Raw genomic sequence first — 18,817 nt, 5'->3', positions numbered from 1 at the left:
CCACCCTGGGTGACAGAACAAGACCCTGTCTCAAAAAACAAAATTTAAGTTTGTCCTTCAGTTTGAGTCAGAGGATGCTATAAACCAAAGGTTAAAGTATATTCGCTCAGGCCAAGCATGTGGCTCACACCTATAGTTCTAGCACTTTAGGAGGTCAAGACAGGAGGATCACTGAGGCCAGGAGTTTGAGACCAGCCTGGGCAACATAAAAAGACCCTGTCTCTACAAAACAAAACAAAACAAAACAATTTTTTAAAAAAGTGTATTCACCCTACTTTGTTTAAGTAAGGCATTAAGTTCTAATAAATTTTAGAGACATTTCCATTAAAATGTTTTGGCACTTTGGAATAATCTTTGGAAAACTGAAAAAATAAAAAATATAATGATATGGCACTATAATCACCAACACACTGGTTATTGCATTTTTTTCTCATTCTACTTAGGTTGGTGCTCTTAATTTTATAATGTTGAGGTAAATAGGTCAGTATATTTACTATCATGCATAACAACTAATTTCTTGGTGGTTTTATTTGAAGGTGATAAACTAATTTAACTGAGAACTTTATTTAAAATTATAGTAATTACAAGATAATGTTGTAAGCATTACATAACCTAGTGAATATAAGGCAGTTAGTATACAGCCTGGCATAACAGTAAGTGCTCGACAAATGTTTGCACTTAAAATACCAAAAATTACTGCTCCTGCATTTAGGATGCAATTTGGAATTCAAAACTTGGTATAATAATAAATATAGTAATTTCTTTCTTTCTTTCTTTCTTTCTTTTTTTTTTTTTTTGAGATGGAGTTTCGCTCTTGTTGCCCAGGCTGGAATGCAATAGCGCAATCTCAGCTCACTGCAACCTCCCACCTCCCAGGTTCAAGTGATTCTCCTACCTCAGGCTCCCAAGTAGCTGGGATTACAGGTACCTGCCACCATGCCCAGCTAATTTTTTGTATTTTTAGTAGAGATGGGATTTCTCCATGTTGGCCAGGCTGGTCTTGAACTCCTGGCCTCAGGTGATCCACCTGTCTCGGCCTCCCAAAGTGCTGGGATTATAGGCGTGAGCCACCATGCCCAACCTAATATGGTAATTTCTTAATAAAATATTTAAAATATATATATGCTACCAAGACCCAGATATATAAAATCACAAAAAAGAATCTCTTTGGGCAATAACTCAAGGATAAATATTTTGGCAAAAACGTGGCACTGTCATTCCATTACAATAGTTGGCTTTTTAAAAAATGTATTTATGGCAGGGCACGGTGGCTCACACCTGCAATCCCAGCACTTTGGGAGGTCGAGGGGGGCGGATCACCTGAGGTCAGAAGTCTGAGACCAGCCTAGCCAACATGGCAAAACCCTGTCTCTAATATAAAAATTAGCTGGATGTGGTGGCACATGCCTGCAGTCCCAGCTACTCAGGAGACTGAGGCTGGAGAATCTCTTGAACTTGGGACATGGAAGTTGCAGTGAGCTGAGATCACACCACTGCACTCCAGCCTGGGCGACAGAGCAAGACTCCGTCTCAAAATAAATAAATAAATAAATTAATTAATTAATTAAAATTAAAATAAAAAAGTATTTATTTATTTATTTATTTAAGATATAAGGTCTCACTATGTTGCCAGGCTGGACTCCAACTCTTGGGTTCAAGGGATCCTCCTGCCTCAGCCTCCCTGAGTAGCTGGGACTACAGGAATGCACCACTGTGCCCTATTAAAATAGTTATTTTTACTAACATTTTTATAATTAATTTACAGCCTGCCTACTTCCAAAAAGGATTTGATGTAGCTTACATAGTTATATTAAACCACTTGTCAACTGGGGAAGACAGAAACCAAAATCCTGGGATAAAAGGCTTCTTAATATATTTAGAAATAGGTTACAAGTGCATTAGTGATTCAATTCAAAGGATGAACACAAATTTAAGATCTTTTTTAGGCCGGGTGCAGTGGCTCACTCCTGTAATCCCAGTACTATGAGAGGCCGAGGCGGTCGGATCACCTGAGGTCGGGAGTTCGAGACCAGCCTGGCCAACATGGTGAAACCCCGTCTCTACTAAAAATACAAAAATTAGCCGGTGGCACACATCTGTAATCCCAGCTGCTTGGGAGGCTGAGGCATGAGAAGTGCTTGAACCTGGGAGGTGGAGGTTCCAGTGAGCCGAGATTATGCCACTGCACTCCAGCCTGGGCAACAGTGCGAGACTCCGTCTCAAAAAAAAAAAAATTTTTTTTTAAATGATCGTACAATGTGGCTATCAAGAAAAATAGGATGACAGGATGTCAAGAGAATTAATACTCCTGGTAGAAATATCATTAAGACCTGAAATCCTATTATAAATAATATCACTTTACACTGATAAACATTCATAATCTTCATCCATAATAAGATGATTCTTAAATCTGTTAGAAGCTAAAACTTCTGGGAAATAAGGCCTTTTATTGGAAGTAAAATGAGTTTTTATTTTAAAGCACCTTTATTTTATATCCTAACAATTTTTATTTACTCTGGCAATAAAGAGATAGAACACCCACCAACAAAGTCCCTAAAATACGTAATTGATAAAGCATTGGTTATCTGCTAGGTTTTAAACATAATTTCTAAGAATATAAAAATTTAATCACCACCATCTTTATAATTATTTTAAAATTACCTCTAATTTCTTCGCACAAGGTCCACTAACAAGTGCAATCACACCACTGTCAGATACCTAAGCAAAGGGAAAAAGAAACACAGTCCATGAATCCAGACAACGGAAGTAGAATTTTCCAAAATGTATTCATTATTTAGATATAGTCTTAATGCCTCCCATTCATCAAACATGTGTTTTAGCCATATATACCTTTCACCCTTGCTACTTAATTGAGAGGAATATGCCAACATATATCGCAATTACTTAACCACAAAAAGCATGAAGTGGTCAATAGTTTCAACAAAAACAAAATGAACTCCTTATGATATGTTCTCATTAGTCATGAAAATACATTTGGTAAACACATAGTCTATATGTTTGAAGCCTATATGTCATTTACCTGAGTAGCTGAAAAGTCAACACACTGCAAAAATGGGCAGTTTTTTCCTAATGCATGTAAGGACACATCAGTAATACTTAAGCAGCCACCTAAATCGATGATCTTTAGCAGCTGGCAATTGAGTGCAAGAGCAACGACTCCTTCGTCAGTGAGATTGCAGCATCTTTTCAAAGAAGCTTCGTGTAGGTATGAACAAGATGAAGCCACAGCTTTTATTCCTGGGGGAAAATATAATTATATATCAATGAGCTATATGTGTGTATATGTATACATGAGAAATGTGACTGATTTTCATTTTAGCAATCACCAGTTCAGTGTTAGCCCTTTTCAAAGTAGTCCACCTGTGAGGAAATACCGATTTTCCAGTGATGCTGTCATTATTCAGAACTCTTTTGGAATGTTTCAGGAATTCTCTACACAGTCTGTAGTATCTGCAATTAATGGCAAGGCTTTATTGTCCACAGGTTGAATTCCTTTTAGGAAGTAGGCAAAAGTCATTCAGAACCCAATTAGATAGTGAAATAGTAGGCGATTCTCCTTTCGGTTAAAACAAAAATTTTCAAGTAATCAAATTACTTTTCTAGTGGACTTTGGAGAGAAACCAAAAGTTAAACTGCCCAAATGGTTTCAGTCATGATCTTCATGCTTGCGGTTAGAAATTTATAGCTATGCCTATGTGTTCTCTCTCGCTCCACTTTGACTCTGTTCTCAAAAGTGAATTTCTTTTCTACCACCATGCTCCTTCTGTTAGCCTGGACCAATCTTACATTTTCCTGAGGGTCAAAAAAGAGAAGTCTTTAAATCCAGTTAAGCTGATATAAGTGCCCATTGGAGATGGGTGCACATAAATAAAAGAGTACTTCGGGGATCCTGGGCCCTTTGGTCATAAACAAACACGGTAGCACTGTTAAAAGATACCTTTATGGGCAAAATACACAGAAGGGAAGATGGTAAATTCATGGGTAGGTCATTTTTACTGTTTTCCATATCTTAAGAAAGAACTTTTTTTTTTTCCTAAGACCAGTTATTTTATTTATCAGTGTCCAGCATGGAAGTTGTGATACAATAAGAACTGTATTTGATCTTTGTTCCCAGTCCCTGACACAGAGCTCCGAAAAGCCTTATAATTTCCTGAGTGACCGGGCTGCCTTTTGTTAGTCATAATAAGCCCCTTTTGATCATACCTGAGTTTAAGCTAATGAGGTGACAGCATGTGACCCCTAGATAGCCTAAGGTTGGGGCCTGTCTCCAGAAAAATCAAGTGAGTAGAGGGTTAGAACATTCAGCTCAGTCCACAGACCTTTGGCGAGGTGGGGGTCAGGGACGGCAGGGAATAGGGGATGGGGATTAAGCTCTATAAAAACTCTTGGGCTGGGTGTGGTGGTTCACACCTGTAATCTCAGCACTTTGGGAGGCCGAGGCGGGCAGATTACTTGAGCTCAGGAGTTTGAGAGCAGCCTGGCCAACATGGTGAAACCCTGTCTCTACTAAAAATACAAAAATTAGCTGGGCATAGTGTTACATGCCTGTAATCCCAGCTACTCCGGAGGCTGAGGCAGGAGAATCAGAATCACTTGAACCCAGAGGTGGAGGATGCAGTGAGCCGAGATGGCACCACTACACTCAAGCCTGGGCAATATGGTGAGACGCTGTCTCAAAAAAAAAAAAAAAAAAAAAAAAAAAGAAAGAAAAGAAAAGAAAAAGGAAGAAGAAAAAACAAACAAAAAAACCTCTTGAACAAGGAGACTTGATGAGCTTCTGGGTTGGTGAATGCATCCACATGCTGGGAGGGCAGTGTATCCCAACTCCATGGGGACAGGGGCTCCTGCGCTTCCAGACCTCACCCTATGTACTCTTCATCTTGGTGTTCATCTGTATCCTTTATAATCTCTTAGAATAAACTGGTAAATGTAACAAAAGTGATTCCCTGAGTTCTGTGAGCCTTTCTGACAAATTATTGAATGGAGGAGGAGGTTATGGAAACCCTCCATTTATAGTTGGTCAGTCATATGTACCAGAGGCCTGGCCTTGCAATTGGCATCTGAAGTGGGGATAGTCTTGTGGGACTGAGCCCTTAACTTGTGGGATCTGATGCTAACTCCAGGTAGATAGTGTCAGAATTGAATTAAATTGTAGCGCACCCAGCTGGTGTCCAGAGAGTTGGAGAATTGTTTGGTGTGAAAAAACCCCACACATTTGCTGTCAGAAGTGTGGTGTGAGTGTAGAGAAATGTGGTTTTATTGGAGAAGTTCTTTTTTGTGAGTTATTATTTATGTAAACATATTAAAACTTATGCATGTTTGCAATATTTTGAATATCCTAACTCGCTAACCAAGATGACTGCAAAATATACTCAACTACCCACACAGTTTTCCAGAATTCTAAGAGGCCAAAAAAGTCCCTCTTTCTTATATTAAAAAAAAAAAAAAAAAAAAGCCTGGGCAACCTAGTGAGACCTCGTCTCTACTAAAAATAAAAAATTCGCAGTGGGTGGTGGTGCACATCTGCGGTCCCAGCTACTTGGGAGGCTGAGGTGGGAGGATCGCTTGAGCCTGGGAGGCTGAGGCTACAGTGAGCCAAGATTGTGCCACTGCATTCCAGCTTGGGTGACAGATCAAGACACTGTCTTAAATAAATAAATAAAAATAAGTATTAATGCAAACCAAATATTGAAAAAAAGGTCTATAGAGAGGAAAAAAGGTAAAGATTCACTAACTCATGTAATAGTGACACTGAACAATGCAGTTTGTCTAGCTATAAAAAGCTATGCATTACACAAACTGATAGGAGAGTACCTAGTAAATTTAATCTGATGATTAATTCTTTTGTAATATGGCATCAAAAAAGCCTTAACAAAATATGAACTGGTCATTTCTTGTTCCACTATACCAGGCAAAATATTTAAAATACAGACATATGTATCCATGTTTTGTTTTTTTTTTAGTTTTAATTTTAATTTTATTTATTTTTTTGAGACGGAGTCTTGCTCTGTTGCTCAGGCTGGAGTGCAGTGGCGCAATCTCGGCTCACTGCAACCTCCACCTCCCCAGTTCAAGCGATTCTCCTACCTCAGCCTCCCGAGTAGCTGGGACTACAGGCACGTGTCACCATGCCCGGCTAATTTTTTGTAGTTTTAGTAGAGACGGGGTTTCACCATGTTAGCCAGGATGGTCTCGATCTCCTGACCTCGTGATCCACCCGCCTAGGCCTCCCAAAGTGCTGGGATTACAGGCGTGAGCCAACACGCCTGGCCAATTTTTTGTTGTTGTTGTTGTTTATTTTTGAGAGAATTTTGCTCTCATTGCCCAGGCTGGAGTGCAATGGCACAATCTCAGCTCAATGCAACCTCCACCTCCTAGGTTCAAGCGATTCTCCTACCTCAGCCTCCCAAGTAGCTGGGATTACAGGCATGCACCACCACGCCTGGCTAATTTTGTATTTTTAGTAGAGACAGGGTTTCTCCATGTTGGTCAGGCTGGTCTCGAACTCCTGACCTCAGGTGATCCACCTGCCTCGGCCTCCCAGAGTGCTGGGATTACAGGCATGAGCCACCACACCTGGCCCTATTTTTTATTTCTTTGTGATAGAGTCTCCCTATGTCACCCAGGCTGGAGTAGTGCTGCAATCTCAGCTCATTGCAACTGCTACCTCCCAGGCTCAAGGGATTCTCCTGCCTCCACCTCCTAAGTAGCTGGGACTACAGGGTGCACCACCATGCCTGGCTAACTTTTGTATTTTTTGTAGAGATGAAGTAGGGGTCGGGGGCGGTTCATCATGCTGGCCAGGCTGGCATCGAACTCCTTGGCTCAAGCAGTCTGCCGGCCTCCCAGCTAAAAAAGTGCTGGAATGACTGGCATAAGCCACCTAACCTGGCCCATGTTTATTTTACATATGTTTAAAATACAAGGTAGTGACTTACCCAGTGTCTTTCTTAACTTTGAGCACTGATTATAAGCAAGAATTCTAACTTGGATTATTTTCTTAGTCTGAATGTTTTTACTGATAAATATAATTCATATTTCTCTGACTTCTTCATACTCTCTTTTGACGTATTTTCTCCCTTACTCCACAATTTTACCAGATAGTGAATAGTAATCTACCAATGTACTCAGTGTTAATAAACATACCTTCTGAAGTTACAGAAACTCGGTTCCCTTTTGAAGCATTTAAATTTAATTTCTTCAGTTTTCTACAGTTAGACAGGTGCAGGAGAGCAGCATCTGATATATCGCAGCTCCGTAGATCTAGAGTTTGGACTTCAGGATGTAAAATCTATAACAAATAAGTGATTTTGAAAAAATTATTTCTTTCTATAAATACAAATATTTATTCCATATTCAGTGTTTTGGTGGTCGTAACAGACAAGTGGCTGATGTAAAATACAGCAAAGAATACAGAAGCATATCCATGTGCAGACAGACACACAAAGCAGGAGAAAACCACTTCTACTTCCAGCAGGAGGTGCAGCTTTCAGTGCTGGCAAAGTCCTTCTTGGGACACAAAGCACTGTTGAGATGGCTAATTCAGGGGAAGGATCCATAGACCTGAGAAGCTTAACCAATGTGGCAGTGAGTAATAATCTTCTGGTAGCTGCTGGCATTAGAGACTCTCCCTATGGGCCTCTGTGCTTAGGAAGTATGAGTCTTTAATCACTTGTGTACCAAGTGCTTACAGAGCACTAGTACTGCTTATCTAGAACATTTACCTTCTATATCATTATTTTTGGGAGCTAATAAAATACCCCAGTATTATTGGGTGTTTTCTTGAGGTTGACAAATAATAGATTAATTCCTAAGCATTCTGAGCTCTTTCCTGTGAGTATTTTTCTGTTCTTTATTTTTTTTCCAAAATAGAAATGGCTTTACCTTTCTGAAAATAAAATAAGGTATTATTATTGTAAAACGCTCAGACAATTTAGAAAAATTATAATAAGTTATAAGAATAATGATTTCTATTTATTAGATGCTTACCAGGAAGGGTACTAAGTGTCATATACATTATATTATTTTTTATTTTATTTTATTTTTGAGATGGAATTTCACTCTTGTTGCCCAGGCTGGAGTGCAATGGCGTGATCTCGGCTCACTGCAACCTCCGCCTCCCGGGTTCAAGCGATTCTCCTGCCTCAGCCTCCCAGTAGCTGGGATTACAGGCATGCACCACCATGCCTGGCTAATTTTGTATTTTTTAGTAGAGATGTGGTTTCTCCATGTTGGTCAGGCTGGTCTCAAACTCCCGGCTTCAGGTGATCTGCCCGCCTTGGCCTCCCAAAGTGCTGGGATTACAGGCGTGAGCCACTGTGCCTGGCCTACATTATGTTATTTAATATTCTCTCTCTCTCTCTTTACACTGCCCACCACCCCCCTGCCCGCCCCCAAGGGATTGGTCATTGCCATTTTACAAATCGAGAATTAAGACCCTGAGAGCTTAAGTAGCCAACATAAAGAACACAGCCAAAAGGAGCGGAGCTGGGATTGGAACCCAGGTCCTTTTAATTCCAAAGCCTAAACTTTTAACCTCTATAACTAAAATTACCCATAATACCAATACCCAGAGATAAAATTATATTAGCTTTTTAAAAATGTTAGATTCAGGGGGTACATGTGCAGGTTAGTTACAGGGATATACTGCATGATGCTGAAGTTCAGGCTTCAATTGAACCCATCACCCGAAGAGTGAACACAGTACTTGACAGGTAGTTTTTCAACCCTTGCTTCCCTTCCTCCTTCCTCCCTTTTGAAGTCCCCAGTGTGTATTTTTCCCATCTTTATGTCTGTGTGCACCCAGCGATTGGCTCCCACTTATAAGTGAGAACATGCAGTATTTGGTTTTCTGTGTCTGCATTTATTCATTAGGATAATGGCCTCCAGCTGCATCCATGTTGCTGTAAAGGACATGATTTTACGGCTGTATATATTCATTTTGATGTTTTTTGAGTTTAAAAAACGCTTTGAAGAACAACAGGATCAGATCACATATAAGATGAGCACCTTTTATAAAATCAATAGATTGTGGTTGTATATTATTCCATTTTCTGCAAGTATCATAACTTATTAAATGCATCCTACACTGGCAAACACTTGAGTTGAACATTTAGGTTGCTTTAGGTAGGCAATATTATGCCGTGATTAAGAACATGTGCTTTGCAAGCAGACTGCCCAACCTGGAACCCTATGATTGCCATCAAGCTCAGTTTTCTCTCTGTGCTTTACTAGCCTTATTACTAAAACGGGATATGTTGTGAGAAATAAAGGTGTCTTGCTTATAACATATGCTATACATAACTATGCTTATTATCATAAATGATATTATAATGAATATATGTGTGTACTTTTCTATTATCTTCCTGAGATTTCTACAGGAAGTAAATTGTTGAATTAATAATAAGCAAATCTTTAGAATTTTTAATAATGCCAAACTGTCCGTCTAAAAGGTTTTTTAAAATCAATTTACACTCTCACTAGCAGGAGATAAAAGTGACAGTTTCTCCACACTATTGCTAACATTGGGTTTTGGGATTTTTTAAAAGTCTCTGCCAAACTGAAAGGCAAACTGTCACTTTGATGACTAGTAAGGTTAAATATCCTTTGATATGTTATTGGAGATTTGTATTTTTTCCTCTGAGTATTTCCTGATTCTTCTGGTTTTTTATTTGGTTGTTTTGTTTTTTCTTATTGGCTTGGAGGGATTCTTTATATTGTCAAGATAAAAAAGCCCCTAGATTTTCATACATACTGTAAATATTTTTCCAAGTTTTTGACTTTGTTTCTTTTTTTTTTCTTCTTGCCATAAGGAAGTCTGTATTTTTATGTAATCAAATCCATCCATCTTTTTTTCTTGGTTTCCAACTTTAGTATCATGTTTAAAAAGGCCTTCTCCATCCAGAGAGTATAAAAAGATTTATGAAATACTTCAAAAACAGCCATCCAAAGATGTGTGTCACTTTGTAACGGATGTTGTATCTGGCTTTTTGAATAATGTCATAAGCAAGACTCTTGTTAAGGATGGAGACTAGAGGGAGAGTACCCAGAAAAATCATGTCTTGTTTTTCTATCTCATTCACCCTCTTCACCCCTCCTTTTAAATTCAGCTAAAATTAGGCTTAAAAAATAGTAAGGATTGCCATCAAACAAAAACCTAAGTCACTGAAGGATAAGCTAAAGGGATAGAAAGAAATGTGGATGGTGGAAAAGTGAAGAAAACCACCATTTTTCTACAGTGTCATTATGGTTCATCTATGAGTCACATATAACATTACATACTTCAACAGAACCATCAACAATAAGAACCTGGAGATACTATTCTACTACCACAGAGCCAAGCAAACTACACCACTAAGATATCTATGTTCAAATGCAAGCTAACATGAAGAAAATAAAGCATTATAATAAAGATATATCAGGTTAATGCAGAAGAAACATTAAAGACAGGTTAAAGTGCAATTCCAATGTAAAGTCACAGGGTTAGTCACATGCTCTAGCATGTAGGCTGGGCACTGTGGCTCACACTTATAATCCTAGATCTTTGGGAGGCCAAGGTGGGCAGATTGCTTGAGCCCAGAGGTTCAGGACCAGCCTGGGCAACATGGTGAAACCCTGTCTCTAAAAAAAATACAAAAATTAGCTGGATGTGGTAGTGGGTGCCTGTAGTCCTAGCTACTCAGGAGGCTGAGGTGGGAGGATCACCTGAGCCCAGGAGGTTGAGGCTGCAGTGAGCCATGATTATGCACTCTACCCTGGGTGACAGAGTGAGACCCTGTCTCAAAAAAAAAAAAAAAAACAAGCAAAAACCACAGAAAAACATATGCTGGAGTGCTATCATCAGACCTTGCTTCCTTTTGATTACAGGCTTTAGGCAGAAGGTGAAGTGAAGTCAGAGCAATTGTGGAGTCCTAATTAGGGAAAAGGAGTCAGGCTGGCAGGACAAGGGGAAAGCAAATAAGCTACAGGTCTGCCTTTCTTCATGGTCCAGAACATATAAACAAAAAGAAGAAGCAGATAAGCTATAGGTCTGCCTTTCTTTATGGCCCAGAACATATAGCCCTCCTGTGCAGACAACATACAAAACTCATAAACCTCCTGCTTATCACCAAACACTTTGATCTATCATCAAACACCTCGGCTGACAGAAGGATGCAAGTTAGTTCCCTCCTACCTTGGTGCTGTCAATCAGCCCAAGTTCCATTCTATAAAATCCCCAGCAAGCCTTTGTCTCCTGGCAGTTGGGTCCTCTCTTGCTGGTTCTGCCCGTTGCTCCCTTGCAATGTATTTTCATATTTTCTCTAATAAATCTGCCTTTCTTGGCCGGGCGCGGTGGCTCACGCCTGTAATCCCAGCACTTTGGGAGGCTGAGGCGGGCAGATCACAAGGTCAGGAGATCGAGACCATCCTGGCTAACATGATGAAACCCCGTCTCTACTAAAAATACAAAAAATTAGCTGGGTGTGGTGGCGGGCGCCTGTAGTCCCAGCTACTCAGGAGGCTGAGGCAGGGGAATGGCATGAACCTGGGAGGCAGAGGTTGCAGTGAGCCAAGATCATGCCACTGCGCTCCAGCCTGGGTGAAAGAGCAAGACTCCGTCTCAAAAAAAAAATCTGCCTTTCTTTACCTACAACTGTCTTGGTAAATTCTTTTACCACCATCCCACCAGCCTGGATAGATGCCGCTCACCCCCAACAGCAATTGGCAGTTCTAGTCTCTGCAGACTAGATGGTGATGGCTGCAGAGTGGTGGTGGCTGCAAACCCAAAGACAATATTTAAATGTAAGTAGTGTAGAAACTACTAACTAGCATTTTCACTTTTTGAAACACAAATAGCAAAAATACAAAAGATAACACAGGAGTAGTATAGAAGGAAATTATCTACTCTGCTATTTAATAACCTTTAAAATCAGAGGCTGAAGGTTAAGCCCTAATCTCACGGGCTGTTTAGCAGAACAAAGAGTGATTAACTATCTTTTTCTAGTGCTTGGGGCTCTCTGCCTTGGAGCTCATCACTCCAGCCCCTCTCCAGGCCTCCACCCCCTATGTCAGCTTAGTAGGGCTGAAACAGACTTGGGTCTGGCCTCCTTTACTCTTACCACTACCAGAGAGTATACAGAGATATGTTCACAGGCCAAAACAAGACATCTAGAGAGCACCACTATTTCAAAAGAAAAACAAAGATTACTGATTCCATCAGGAGCAGAGGAATTAGAACAGAGAGGCCAAATATATTAATAAGCATAATAATATGCTAAAAGAAATAAGAAAAGATTAATAAGATAAAACAAGAAACCATAAAAAGGTGAATTGGAAATATTAAATATGAAAAATACAGCAGTTGAAAAAAGAACAGTATAGATGAGAAGAGTGATTTTTTAACTACTGGTCATTATCCATGAATGGATTACAAAATCAGTTTAGCAGACTGTGATCAATATTTTTTCAGTAAAATAAGACTAAATAGAATAAAATTAAATAGAAAAGACCAAAATGTACTATACATTATACTGTTACACCTAAGTGTGGTTTGTGTACTACAGTCACAATGTAACGTATATTTCTTATTGTGAGTCTTGATCAAAAAGTTTTAAACTTTTTGAAAACACGGAGGTCAAGGGTACAGGTACCATGAAGACAAGTGTGTATGGAAGGCTAATGGGAGCTGACCAGAACAACACCATTTTGTTCCTGAATGTCATTCTGCAACTGCTTGACTGTAGAACGTACTTGCTGATGCTGCAGATGAAATTGCTGCCACTTCTGAAAAGACTATGCTATGCTGATGACTGAACTTTTTCCAAACCCCTGAATCAAGGACTTCTGCCTAGAAACCCTTATTCTAACTAATGAATTATTTGATAACCCTCTCCCACCTTTCTCTTTAAAAGACCTCATATATCTCTTAGGACATATGAATTAAATAGTTAGGACATGATTTCAGATGCCTCTGGAATCTGTGTTCCTTGAATTCAATTCTAAAACCACCAATAAACCTTTTTGCTTGGATTTTCAGTCTCCACGACTCTGGTTGACACAAGAGAAGTAACTGAGACAATGGTAGAAGATGTTTTAGGAACTATTACATGTTGCGGGAAGTCAGGGACCCCAAATGGAGGGACCAGCTGGAGCCATGGCAGAGGAACATAAATTGTGAAGATTTCATGGACATTTATCACTTCCCAAATAATGCTTTCATAATTTCTTATGCCTGTCTTTATTTTAATCTCTTAATCCTATTATCTTCATAAACTGAGGATGTACGTCACCTCTGGACCACTGTGATGATTGCATTAACTGTACAAATTGATTGTAAAACATGTGTTTGAACAATATGAAATCAGTGCACCTTGAAAAAGAACAGAATAACAGCAATTTTAGCGAACAAGGGAAGACGACCATAAGGTCTGACTGCCTGCGGGGTCAGGCAACAAGAGCCATATTTTTCTTCTTGCAGAGAGCCTATAAACAGACGTGCAAGTAGGAGAGATATTGCTAAATTCTTTTCCTAGCAAGGAATATTAAGATCCTAGGGAAAGAATTGCATTCCTGGGGGGAGGTCTATAAATGGCCACTCTGGGAGTGTCTGTCCTATGGGAGTGTCTGTCCTATGCGGTTGAGATAAGGACTGAGATACGCCCTGGTCTCCTGCAGTACCCTCAGGCTTACTAGGATTGGGAAACCCCAGCCCTGGTAAATTTGAGGTCAGACTGGTTCTCTGCTCTCGAACCGTTTTCTGTTAAGATGTTTATCAAGACAATACGTGCACTGCTGAACATAGACCCTTATCAGGAGTTCTGATTTTGTCCTTGCCCTGTTTCCTCAGAAGCATGTGATCTTTGCTCTGCTTTTTGCCCTTTAAAGCATGTGACCTATTCCCTGTTCGTACATTCCTCCCCTTTTGAAATCCTTAATAAAAACTTGCTGGTTTTGTGGCTCAGGTGGGCATCACAGTCCTACCGATATGTGATGTCACCCCCGGTGGCCCAGCTGTAAAATTCCTCTCTTTGTACTCTTTCTCTTTATTTCTCAGACCAGCCGACACTTAGGAAAAATAGAAAGAACCTACATTGAAATATTGGGGGCAGGTTCCTCTGATAATTACATATGGACATTTTGGTTATCTGGAGGGAAAAAAACAAACCCTTATACTTTATAATATTCTAAAATGTGGGCCAGGCATGGTGGCTCACACGTGTAATCCCAGCATTTTGAGAGGCTGAGGCGGATGGATCACTTGAGCTCAGGAGTTCGAGACCAGCCTGGCAACATGGTGAAACCCTGTCTCTACAAAAAATGCAAAAATTAGCCAGGCATGGTGGTGTACACCTATAGTCCCAACTACTCAGGAGGCTGAAGAGGGATCACCTAAGTCCAGGCAGCGGAGGTTGCAGTGAGCTGAGATTGCACCACTGTACTCCAGCCTGGGCAACGGAGCATGACCCTGTATAAAAAAAAAATTAAAAATGATTACCAGTCTTACCATATACCATTGTTCCAAAAATCTAAAACCATATCTAAACAGAAAATATAATATGCTTGCTTTACAGTTATTCATATTCTTACCTCACTTATATTTGAATCTGTTATCCGTCCCTGCATACTCATTATTTTAATCAGTCTGTCTTTTATGTTGGGAGGCAAAGGCTTAATGTCTGTGAGATATCTGGAAATATTCTTCATGAAGCACCAAAGGCATCTGAAATACAAATACAATATAGTAAATCACACTGGGCCTGTACTGATTCCTAACACTTGTCTTAATGCTATTTGTTAGCACTTAGCCCTTTCATAAAAGTGTGTACATTTTGGCTGGGTGTGGTGGCTCACGCCTGTAATCCCAACACTTTGGGAAGCCCAGGCAGGAGGATGGCTTGAGCTCAGGAGTTCGAGACCAGCCTGAACAACATAGTGAAACCCTGTCTCTACAAAAAAAGAAAAAAAATACAAAAATTAGCTGAGCATGGTGATGTGGGCCTGTAGTCCCAGCTACTTGGGAGGCTGAGGTGGGAGGATCGCTTGGGCCCAGAAGGTCTAGACTGCAGTGAGCTGTGATTGTGCCACTACGCCACAGCCTGGGCAACAGAGCAAGATCCTGTCTCAAAAAAAAGTATATACATTTTATATTAATACTATATTTACAACTTTAGCTCTGTAAGCTTCAAAAACCTAGTCTGTGTTAAATTACGGACAAGATGCTCTTCCTCTACAATTTTTTTCTGTGCATACCTCATTTATCAAAATGCATTTTAAATGACCAACAAGAATGTTTTTCCTAAGTGTCTAATTTCTAAGACACATACTCCTAAATAAGCTTTATATTGGGACCCACTAATTGAAAAGTTTTATCTGTTAATCCAGCAAACTTGTTTTTACTATTTTTCTTGAAAACTATGTGGATAATGAAATCACTAGAGAAAGAACCATAACCACAAAGATTCAGCAAATATTACAAATCACAGAGCTATCAAACTCAGTGCTAGGGTTGTATAGGCAGAAAGTAGAGTTATCAGGCAACAACCAAGAATCTTATGACCAACATATCTTATCTGTGTCCTGAAATTCCAACCATCTGAAAAACTCATACTTTAAAGAAACAAATACAAATCTTATTAATTTCTGTCTACAAATATCCCCACATATACAAAATTTTACATTCATGAGTGAATGTGATCATATACCTGTGATTAATTTTTTAGTGCAATTTTAATTTTTTCTTTTTCCTCTTTTGGTTTCCTACACAGTTTCCTCTCTTGTCCTTCCCCCTCCATTAGCTCTCTACACCAATGTAGCATATATTCTTTCTTATTTTTCTGTTCTTGTACACACACACACACACACACACACACATTTAAAGGCTTGTGTGGGGGAGGGGTCATTGTTTCCTAAAACGGCACCACAGTACACTTACTTTTATACACCATCTTTCATTCAGTATCTTATGAAATCCCTTCAAGGCATCCGACACAGTACTGATTCTCCCTTAATGGCCATGTCATATTTCACAGTACGGATGATCTATTTAGTGACTTGTATGCTGACAAGCATTACCACTATTTCTAGGATATGTTGTCAGATTATTTTTCAGAAAGTCTGGAAAACACTTCATATTTCTATTAGTAGTGTCAGAAAGCTCCTTTCCCTCTACATCCTTCCAGCAATAGATATCATGGCTAGTTCATTTATTTTTTGAGACAGAGTCTCACTCTGTCACCCAGGCTGGAGTGCAGTGGCATGATCTCAGCTCACTGCAACCTCTGCCTCCCAGGTTCAAGCAATTCTTCTGCCTCAGCCTCCCAAGTAGCTGGGACTATAGGCGTGTGCCACCATGCCTGGCTAATTTTTGTATTTTTAATAGAGATGGGGTTTCACCATATTGGCCAGGATGGTCCGAACTCCTCACTTGGGATTACAGGCATGAGCCACCGCACCCAGCCCTATTTATTTATTTTATATTTAATTTTAATTTTATTTATTCTTTCCATTTCTTTGTTATCTCCATTTCCCACTCCCATTCCCCACCCCTCTAGGAAACCATTCTTATGTTTAATGTGTATCCTTTCATTGTATATTTCCTTTTAACATGTTTATTGTATGCATGCATTTCTAATTTATAAACATGGGACTTGTCATAGATTTGTTTAGTTTTTCACTCAGCACTGTTTTCAAGATCACCTACTCTTAAATGTTGGAAGGCCTAACAGGTGAAAATGATGTCTCACTATTACTTTAACTTGTATTTCTCTAATTACCAATAAACTTAACATCCTTGCATGAGCTTGCTGGCTATCTGGATATGCTTTTCCATAAACAATCTATACATATCCTTTGCCTGTTTTGTTATTTTTAAAAACTGATACATAATAGATGTACATATTTTCAGGGTACATGTGATAATTTGATACATTCATATAATGTGTAAAGATCAAATCAGGGTAACTGGGTTATCCATCACCTTAAATATTTATCTTTTGTTTATGCTAGGAACATTCAAATTATTCTCTTCTAACCATTTTGAAGTGTATAATAGATTATTGCTAACTATGGTCACCCTACCCATCTATTGAACACTATTTTTTATTTGTGTATTTATACCCATTAATCAACCTCTCTCTATGCTGCCATCCCCTGCCCTTCCCAGCCTCTGTTAGCCACCCATCTACTCTCTATCTTCATGATATCCACTTTTTTTAGCTCCCACATATGAATGAGAACATGTGACATTTGTCTTTCTGTGTCTGGCTTACTTAACAAAATGACCTCCAGTTCCATCCATGTTGCTGCATATGACAGAATTCATTCATTCCCTCCCTCCCTCCCTCCTTCCCTACCTCCCTCTCTCCCGAGATGGGGTCTTGCTCTGTTGCCTAGGTTGGGGTGCAATGGTGCAATCACAGCTCACTGCAGCCTTAACCTCCTAGGCTCAAGAGATCCTCCTGCCTCAGCTTCTAGAGGCATGCTTACCACACTTGACTAAGATTTCATTATTATTTTATTTTATTATTATTTTTTTTCAAGATGGAGTCTTGCTCTGTCGCCCAGGCTAGAGTGCAGTGGTGCGATCTCGGCTCACTGCAACCTCTGCCACCCAGGTTCAAGCAATTCTCCTTCTTTGGCCTCCTAAATAGCTGGGATTACAGGCACACGCCACCACGCCCGGCTAATTTTTGTATTCTTAGTAGAGACAGGGTTCACCATGTTGGCCAGACTGGTCTTGAACTCTTGACCTCGTGATCTGCCTGCCTTGGCCTCCCAAAGTGTTGGGAATACAGGCGTGAGCCACCGTACCCAGCAGATTTCATTATTTTTTAATGGCTGAATAATATTCCATCATGTATATGTATTATACCACATTTTCTTTATTCATTCATCCATTGATGGGCACTTAGGTTGATTCCATATTTTGGTTATTTTTATTTTTTTGAGACAGAGTCTTGCTCTGTTGCCAGGCTGGAGTGCAGTGGCACAATCTCAGCTCACTGCAACCTCTGCCTTCCGGGTTCAAGCAATTCCCCTGCCTCAGCCTCCCAAGTAGCTGGGACTACAGGTGCATGCCACCACGCTCAGCTAATTTTTTCTTTTTTAGTAGAGACGGGGTTTCACCATGTTAGCCAGGATGGTCTCAAACTCCTGACCTCGTGATCCACACGCCTCGGCCTCCCAAAGTGTTGGGATTACAGGTGTGAGCCACCATGCTCGGCCCATATTTTGGTTATTACAAATACTACTGCAATAAACATGGGAGTGCAGGTATCTCTTTTATATATTTATTTATTTTCTTTTGGATATTTACCCAGTGGTGAAATTGCTGAATCATAGGGTAGTTCCATTTTTAGTTTTTTGAGGACCATTTTGTTATTTGTTGACAAATTTGTAAGAGCTCTTTGTTGTGGCCAAATACATGCTCTATAGATTCAGAGAATGTATATTATCTACGTGAGAGATGTAATGTTCTCTCTGTGTGTTATATATATATGTGTGTATAAGTATCTCTCTCCATGTATGTATATGTGTTTGCACATAAATATGTTTAATGTATATATGTTTATTTACAGTATTATCTAATTCTACTATATTCTTATTTTTCTACTAAATGTGGAATTTCTAGTTTATGATATTTGTAATTTAAAATCAAGTCTTCTTTTCATTTCTGCAAGTTTTTGCTTGTTGTTTTATAATAAAAAATTTCAAAAATACAGAAATATAAAACAGGGTGATATACATCTATGTACCTCAAACCTAGAATTTTGTTACTCTTTTATCATATTTGTGTCAGACATCTCAAGACATAAAACAT

The 18,817-nt window shown here is 39.5% G+C and overlaps 1 protein-coding gene across 6 annotated transcripts in view; it reads right to left on the bottom strand.

Annotated features, from left to right (window-relative positions):
- AMN1 (antagonist of mitotic exit network 1 homolog) overlaps positions 1–18,817 on the bottom strand; it is a 58,215-nt gene that overhangs the window by 23,593 nt on the left and 15,805 nt on the right. For all 6 annotated transcript variants that reach the window (XM_009425631.4, XM_520725.8, XM_063786754.1 and 3 more), the window contains 4 exons: positions 14,587–14,719; positions 7,168–7,312; positions 3,041–3,258; positions 2,662–2,718 (listed from right to left, as the gene is read on the bottom strand). In XM_009425631.4, coding sequence (XP_009423906.1) covers positions 2,662–2,718; positions 3,041–3,258; positions 7,168–7,312; positions 14,587–14,703 — 537 coding nt within the window. In that variant the 5' untranslated portion in view covers positions 14,704–14,719. The remainder of the gene's footprint in view (positions 1–2,661; positions 2,719–3,040; positions 3,259–7,167; positions 7,313–14,586; positions 14,720–18,817) is intronic.

The sequence above is a fragment of the Pan troglodytes genome, chromosome 10 (genome assembly GCF_028858775.2).
Source record: "Pan troglodytes isolate AG18354 chromosome 10, NHGRI_mPanTro3-v2.0_pri, whole genome shotgun sequence".
NCBI lineage: Eukaryota > Metazoa > Chordata > Mammalia > Primates > Hominidae > Pan > Pan troglodytes.
This window is presented reverse-complemented; position numbering and strand designations above follow the sequence as displayed.